Genomic DNA, 8410 nt, shown 5'->3' on the forward strand with positions numbered 1-8410 from the left:
TGGAGCTTGATTTAGAGTTTTTGCCCTTATAGGAGGAGGGTTTGGGGGCTCCTTCCAGCGTGGGTAACATCGTTCAACTTGATTCGTTGTGGAGCCTGATTTAGAGTTTTTGCCCTTACAGGAGAGGGGTCCGGGGGCTCCCCCCGACACGGGTCCCGGGTGTCGTGGTCAAAAAATGCATAGGGTATCGTGGTGATAAAGACATATTTTTGTTTTAAGCAAGGTTGGAAGAAATCAATGAAAAATCCAACAAGGAGCATGCTAGAATCAAGATGTGGATGTCAAGCGAGAATGGTGTTGTTCAACTCAAATAACACAAAATAATAGGGGTCTGGTTTTTAGTTAAAATGAGGAATGAAATGACAATAGAAATTGCTGAAAATTTATAGAAATAAACTAGACTCAATAACGAAGACACCACTTTTTACGGATTTGGAATATGACCTCCGGTTAGGGAGATATGACCCTGACAAGTTGGTCCTAATTCGGGTAGCGATTTACAACGATTTGCTTACTGAATAACACTACAAATCGCTATAGCGATTTGCGGAAGACACTACAAATCGCTATAGAGATTTGCGGAAGACACTACAAATCGCTATAGCGATTTGCGATTTGTAGTGTCTTCCGCAAATCGCTATAGTGATTTGTAGTGTCTTCCGCAAATCACTATAGTGTTTCGTTGGAGACCCGAAAATACTACAAATTGCTGTAGGAAAGCCCGATAATACTACAAATCGTTGTTGGAAGGCCCAAAAAAAATTTAATCCGGAGGGCGCTGCCCCCCGAGCCCCCGCCAGGGGCGCCCCCCCTGGACCCCCGCCCGTTGCCCGCGCAGCGGGATCCGCACCGGGGTTGGATGTGCACAAAAGTAGAGAGAGAAGGGAGAGAGATTGAGAGGGTTGATGTTCATGGCCTTCTCCAGAAAGAACTCTTTGCCTCCCTTGATTTCTTCTCTAGAGAGAGAGAGAGGGTTTTACAATGTTTTACGGAGAAAGAAGAAGAAGACTTTGAAGAGTCAACCTCATCCTCGACTTTCTGGATGAAGGACATGTTTGTCCTTTTTTTGAACAGAGAAAGAAGAAGAAGACTTTGAAGAGTCAACATCATCCTCGACTTTCTGGATGGAGGACATGTTTGTCCTTTTTTTGAACTGTTTGTTTTTTCTTTTTTGAATGAAGGGCATTTTTGTCATTTTCTCAAACCATCACTTTATGAGAAAAATAACAAGAAAGGGTACTTAAGTCTTTGCAACAACACCAGAGTCCGATGCAAAGTTATGTCAACATACACGGGAATATGAGTCCCATGTGCTTGTATACGTGGTGCTCATTCAAAGCCCCGAACACAGACGTGGGATTCAGTGAATCATCGGGGCGAACATACACCACCCTCTCCTCAACTTCTCTTGAGATGCCCCTAGTGTCAGACCCACTACGATGGGTCTTATCATATGTGACAGCATCAAGTGGTCAGACCTTCATGGAACCCCATGGGTCCGGATCTGGATTCAATTTTGAGGTGCTGGTGCTGGTGCTGAATCCAGACTTGGGTTTAACCAAACCTACTAAAAAAAGCTTAGGGAGGTCCGATGTAGATCACATAAATCATACTTGGTTCATGTTCCATAAAAAGCTATTTTCATAATTTTTATCGGTAGTGGCATTAGGATGACCACGCATGCGTATGCAGACATATTCAAATGCCTTTTTTTTCTGGTGAGACGGATGAAGTACATCAAACACATAAGCAACCACACTTGCCGTTAGTTACACGTTACTTAAGAAGGGGGGAACTTTGGTGGAGAAGTTCCCCATTCAAAGCAAGCTACGGAGGTGTTACATCCCAACAAGAACAACAAGGTTTATTTAAAATATAGCATAGCTATATATATTAATATTCAAAATCATATTTCTTGTCCTAAAGCTGTACATATTAACAAATTTCAGCCAATATTTATGCCTCAGCATTATTCTGCGGCTGTATCTATTGAACAAAACTGGAGAGAGAGAGAGAGAGAGAGAGAGAGAGAGAGAGAGAGAGAGAGCAAAACTGGAGAGAAAGATTAATGGTAAATGTTCATAGTAGTCTTTGTGATCTTCAATCTCTTGACACTAGTAAGAAAAACTCTGCAATTAGAATAACAAAGAATGTGTTAGAAAACTCAGAATACTTCAAGGAAGTTTAAGTGAGGCACAAAACAATTGGAGAGATATGAAACTTACTCCCAAGGAACATCCCCCACCATCATCCAATCTCCTTCCTTATCTTCGTAGGTCAATACATGCATCTCATATGATGATTCAGGTGCCATATCATAGCCTAAACCAACTGAATGAAAAAAAGTGAAAATATTAGTAAAAGGTCAATATTTTAAAGAAACTGCAATATATATATATATATATATATATAATGGTACGTGCTAAATGAGTTTTCAGCTTTTTTATTTTTATTTTATTTTTAATTCTAACCATACAGATGAAATCTATGTACTTGATTTTATAGGGATCAGCTCTTAAAGTGTTCGATTCTGACACATGGGTGGGTTTTTATAACATTAGAAAAATTAATGGTCCAAAATCATTGTAAATTTTTGAGGCTCTAAGTATCATTTTTCATTGAAAACATCTGATCCAGGTGTGGATTCCTTGTAAATCAACCATGCCCAACACATTTATGGGGTCGGAACTGCAAAGAAACAACCTGAGAGAAGAGAAACCCATTTAGCACGTTTCATTTAGCATGTACCCATCTCTCTCTCTCTCTCTCTCTCTCTCTCTCTCTCTCTCTCTCTATATATATATATATATATATATATATATATATATATATATATATATATATAAACAGTTTAGGTCCTAAACTGTCCTAAATGACTTAAAAAAAAAACATATGTATAGGTGTTAGCTTAATCTGAACCTACAGATATAATATAGCTCAATTAGTGCAGGATACATTAGCTGTATTTTTACAACAATATGAAACCAATGGCTCATATTGCACTATAATTTGATGATAAAAAAATAAAATTTTCTTGGTAAATATATTGCATAAATACGTGAAAAAGTTTAGATTAAGCAAAAAATACTTGCAACTATGTTTTTGTTTAAGTGTTTAGGACATTTAGAAAACACTATATATATATATATATATATATATATATATATATATATATATATATATATATATATATATATATATATGTGCGTGTCTGTGTGTGGATCCCGTATGTAAACTAGAACATGTAAACTAGTATGAACCAGATTTTCATAAGTTTTTAGCAAATCTAACCCTGCAGATGCATTCGGTGTGGTCCATTTGCTTGGAATCTGATTATTGGATCATCGTAATCAGATAAAGAAATGTGATTTTGTATGCTTGAATATTTATAAAAATTTTGAGCCTTTGATTTTCAAGACTTAAAAGATCTTTCTTGTAATTGGATGATCTAAGAGTCTATTTCTATAAAACTAAGCATCTAGATTGCATTCGGTAAAATTTTAGAAAAAAATAAAAAAAATATGAAAATCTCGTGTAAACCAGTTTACATATTTTGCTGGTTTACATATTCCAGTTACCCTACACCCATGTATCTCTGTATATATGTAGTATAACATGAGAGAGAGAGAGTCTAAAGTCATTTTGGGAACCTTCAAGAAAGAATCATTGTTGTGGACATCTAGCTTTCGATTGAACCGAAAGATTGAGGATCATGTGATCCCGCAGTTCAATTGGGCTTACTTGCTCGCAGGTGTGGGATGAGAGATAGGCTACCATACTTACAGAAAATGCTCGTCTTGAACATGTCTCTGAGCGCCCTTATCAGTCCGTCATAATCACCAATCGCAAACAAGTCGAGTTTACGGCCGATGGGAAGTCCTTCCATGTAAACCTTCACAAAAAAGGTACTGGGCTTCTGCACGGCGAGCTGGCTCCTAAGGTGAGATCTGATCGGCGGCCAACCAGAGAGTCGGTCCCTATCACCAGAAGGATGCAACCGATGAGGGGTTGAAATGCTAAGACCCAGACTTAGCTCTGTACTGAGATCTCCATGCTGGTTAATTAGAGAAGAGGCAGATGAGGAGAGAGAAGCGTAGCTGCTACTGTCTATGGAGGAACAGGATGAGTCGCAAGTCTCCTCCATAGAGAGAGAGAGAGAGAGAGAGATCCTTCACCCTCTCTATCTCTATAAATAGCAGTATGAATGAGATTGAGGAGAGAGGAAGCTCCCAACCAGAGTCGTTGGGCTGTCGTTAGGGTGGCCGGCAGGCATACGTGGCAGATGTGGCGTAGCTTGACCACAAGTGGTCTAGTGCACTTGCTTTTTCTTTTTCAGGTTTGGTATGGGTCATCGGTAACTTAATGACATGTATATATAAAGCCTACCATACGGACACGCGGACTGAACACGAAAACAAATTCATGGATATTTGTCACGAAAACAGTCGGGTCTCAAATTTCAAGCTTATAAGATGGAGAAAGGATACACTGATCGCTTAAGTGCTCGCCTATGTGACACAGGCCAATCACATGACAGCATTCTGAATGAGGCCTTCAATATGTTGCTGTGAAGCCCATGGAATGCTATCATGTGATTGACTCGTGTCACATAAGCAGGCAATTAAACAAGCCCTGAATCTTGTTTGGGATATCAAAATAGCTAGGTGAGCGTGTAATGATTTTGCAACTTTCATTATACACAATTCCAAGATCTTAAATGTATTGTTCTTAGATTTTGAGGTTTACATTAGGGGTGGCAATCGTGTCGGGTTGGCGGGTAGATCGGATGGGTTGGCGGGTCAGCATACCTCAACCCGAACCCAACCCGTTTATTAAACGGGTCGGCTGTGGCAAACACGAACCCGACCCGTTTAATAAACGGGTAACCCGACACGACTCACCAACCCATTTAATAAATGGGTTGGGTCAGGTAAACGGGTTCTCTGGTTTGCGGGTCGGGTTGGCGGGTTGACCCACCCGCCTAACCCGTTTATTAAACGGGTCAGGCGGGTTGGCATACCCTAACACGAACCCAACCCGCTTAATAAACGAGTTAGGCGTGTCGACCCATTTATTAAATGGGTTCGTTTTTTCCAAACCCTAACCTGCCTAAGAGGCGGGTTGGCGGGTCGTGTCAGGTTTTGCCACTCCTAGTTTACATGATGCTTTAAAGACGTGAGCTCAATGTTTGTGCAAATCCATTTTCAAATACCAAAATGGTTTCTTGGGCGCGCACATTTTTAGCATTGGAAAAACACCATTCAAAGTATGATCTCTAGCAAACGGACTTGAAGACATCTATGGGGTTAGATTAAATTAATGCACCTTGTATATGCTTACACAACTATAATATATATATATATAAACTACAATACCATACGATGTTACACTGCTGTCTCAGATATTTGGGGGGCCTTATTCCCCCCTCCTCTCTCCCTCTAATTTCTTTTTCTTTTTAAGTATCATCCCATCGGATCAAAGCAAGCACTTGGTCTTGGTCTGCTTTTCTTTCCTTTTTCCCATACACGAAGGGAACATCCCCTCCATTTGATCAGACAGCCTGCTGCCAGAATCGAACCCAGATCAACCCCACGTCATGGACCCACCTTTTGCTTCTTGCTCCCATTCATGTTATTATTATTATTTCTGCTCAATGTTGTCAACATCATATCAGGCTTTGAATCGTTCAGGTGAACCAGCCGATTCTGATTCGGAGCTGAATGGAACTTAATCCGTCAACTTTCATCCAGAAATGACACATGTTGCAAAATAGTGCCAAAGTATTTAAAATTGTTTTTTATTTCTTTTAAGCTAAATCAGTTTTGTACGTATCGATTTCTGGCCAATACAATATGAATCAGCCAATTGAGGCTGACTCACAGACATACACCAGTGTTCCCACTATTATTACTCGCGGTAAATGAGGTACGACAAATTTGACGTGTTCTTCAAAATGCTTCACAATTTATCAAATTTGTCAAAAGGTTAATTTAGCAGCTTCTCATTTTTTTAATGAACGCTTTTACCTTTACGGCTATGAATTTTTTTATTTGTGCAAATCACAGGTCTAAAAGTTGTTGAACATGTGAAACTCATCAACTAACTCTCAATTGATATCACAATATTCTAAAAATTATTGTAAAAATCCTTTACCTTGAGAATTTTTTTAAAAGTATGACATGAACTATTGCAAAATTACTAAAACCTTATCAAAGTCCGATATTGTAAAATTTTTAAAGAGTATCACAATGATACAACAAACAACAACAACTACACCTTCATCCCAAAATAATTGGGGTCGGCAATATGAACCAAAAAATATAATCATTCTGGGTCTTCCACATGAATCCTTCTCCTCCAATCATTTTTATCCAATGCCATGTCCTCGGTGAGGTTCAAAGCATTCATATCCTTTCCTATCATCTTCATCCATGTCTTTCTAGGCCGACCCCGACCACTTTTAAATAATATATTTTCCCATTTCTCCATCCTTTTAACTGGAGCATCATTAGGCCTTCGCCAAATATGTCCAAACCACCGTAAACGATTCTCTCTCATCTTATTTTCAATGGGTGCAACACCTACCTTCTTATGTATCTCCTTGTTCTGAATCTTATCTTTTATTGTATTTCCACACATCCATCTAAGCATACGCATCTCAACTACACTAATTTTTTGAATATGATGTCTCTTGGCAACCCAACATTCCGTACCATATAGTAAAGCGGGCCTAATAGTTGTCCTATAAAACTTTTCCTTCAACCGCAATGGCATTCTACGATCGCACAACACTCCAGTTGCACTTTTTCATTTCATCCACCCAACCTTTTATCCTATGATTTACATCTCCATCAATTTTTTCATACTTTTGAGTGATAAATCCCAAATATTTGAAACAATCATCCACCGGTATTTCTTGCTCACCAAGCTTCACTACACTCCCATCACTACTTCGTTGCTTACTAAACCGACATTTCATACATTCTGTCTTACTCTTACTCAACTTAAAACCTCTTGCTTTCAATGTTTGTCTCCATAATTCTAACTTAGCATTAACCCCAACTCTAGACTCATCAATCAAAACAATATCATCAGCAAACAATATACACCATGACACATTTTCTTGAATTGATCTCGTAAGCTCATCCATCACTATAACAAATAGGAAAGGGCTTAAAGCAGATCCTTGGTAACCCAACCGTTATAGGAAAATTGGTTGTCACCCCTCCACAAGTGCGGACATTGGTTACTACTTCTTCCTACATATATTTAATTATACTAATATACTTGAGAGAAACACCTCTCTTCATCATTGTCCACCAGAGAACATCCCTAGGTACTCTATTGTATGCCTTCTCCAAATCAATAAAAACCATATGCAAATCTTTGTTCCTCTTTCTAAATCTCTCAATAAGTTGTCTAAGAAGATGTATAGCTTCCATAGTTGATCTTCCAGGCATAAAACCAAATTGATTCTCTAATATCATGACAACCTTCCTCAACCTATACTCAATCACCCTCTCCCAAAGTTTCATAGTATGACTCATGAGTTTTATACCACGATAGTTTGTGCAATCTTGTATATCACCCTTATTCTTATATAGAGGCACCAAAGTACTCTTCTTCTACTCATTAGGCATCTTATTTGATCTTGTTAAAAAGACTTGTCAACCATTCTAAATCATTCTCTCCCAAGCATTTTCAAGCCTCGATAGGTATACCATCTGGGCCAACTACCCTTCTTGATTTCATTTTCTTCAAAGCCTCTGTAATTTATTTCTTTTGAATCTTGCGCATGAAGTCACGATTCATCACATGAAAAAGAATGGAAAAGTCTCCAAGATCCTGAGTATGACTTTCATTAAATAGCTTATCAAAATAATCTTTTCATCTCTCCTTAATCTTTTCATCTTTGACTAAAACCCTTTGCGTTTCATCTTTGATACATCTAACTATACCTAGATCCCTCGATTTTCTATCTCTCATCTTTGCAAGCCTATAAATATCCTTCTCGCCCTCTTTGGTATCCAACTTGTCATAAACTTTCTTATATACCTTATCCATCACGTTTTGAACTACTTTTTTAGCTTCCTTCTTTGCTATCATATACTTCTCCAAATTCTCATTATCACGACTCTTACTTAGATTTCTATAACACTCTCTTTTAAGCTTAATATCTAATTTGACATCCTCGTTCCACCACGATGTATCCTTACCTAGTGGTGCACCACATTTAGACTCACCCAATACCTTCTTAGCCACCTCTCTCATGCCACCCGCTATCTTATTTCACATTGATTCTGAATCCTCCTCGAGACACCAATCAGCTTCCTTAGCTACCTGCTCTACAAACGTTTCTTGTTTAGCTATTTTCAGTGCCCACCACTTAATTCTAGGATCTATCCTATGT

The 8410-nt window shown here is 38.6% G+C and overlaps 1 protein-coding gene across 1 annotated transcript; it reads right to left on the reverse strand.

Moving 5' to 3' along the window:
* Positions 1-1989: 1989 nt before the first annotated feature.
* Positions 1990-4144, reverse strand: IAA31 (indole-3-acetic acid inducible 31). Its single transcript, XM_090018367.1, has 3 exons — positions 3784-4144; positions 2226-2331; positions 1990-2129 (listed from the first exon to the last, which is right to left on the reverse strand). The coding sequence occupies exons 1-3, from the start codon at positions 4142-4144 to the stop codon at positions 2066-2068; spliced, it is 531 nt and encodes a 176-aa protein (XP_089874493.1). The 3' UTR covers positions 1990-2065.
* Between the last annotated feature and the right edge of the window lie 4266 nt (positions 4145-8410).

Source organism: Nuphar pumila, chromosome 10 (genome assembly GCF_984573655.1).
Source record: "Nuphar pumila chromosome 10, dmNupPumi1.hap1.1, whole genome shotgun sequence".
NCBI lineage: Eukaryota > Viridiplantae > Streptophyta > Magnoliopsida > Nymphaeales > Nymphaeaceae > Nuphar > Nuphar pumila.

Coding starts and splice junctions, on each gene's coding strand:
- IAA31 (XM_090018367.1), bottom strand. CDS start 4,144: ATGGAGGAGACTTGCGACTCATCCTGTTCCTCCATAGACAGTAGCAGC. Junction 2,332..3,783: donor GTTCAAGACGAGCATTTTCT/GTAAGTATGGTA, acceptor TTTTTCATTCAG/TTGGTTTAGGCTATGATATG. Junction 2,130..2,225: donor GTGGGGGATGTTCCTTGGGA/GTAAGTTTCATA, acceptor TTCTAATTGCAG/AGTTTTTCTTACTAGTGTCA.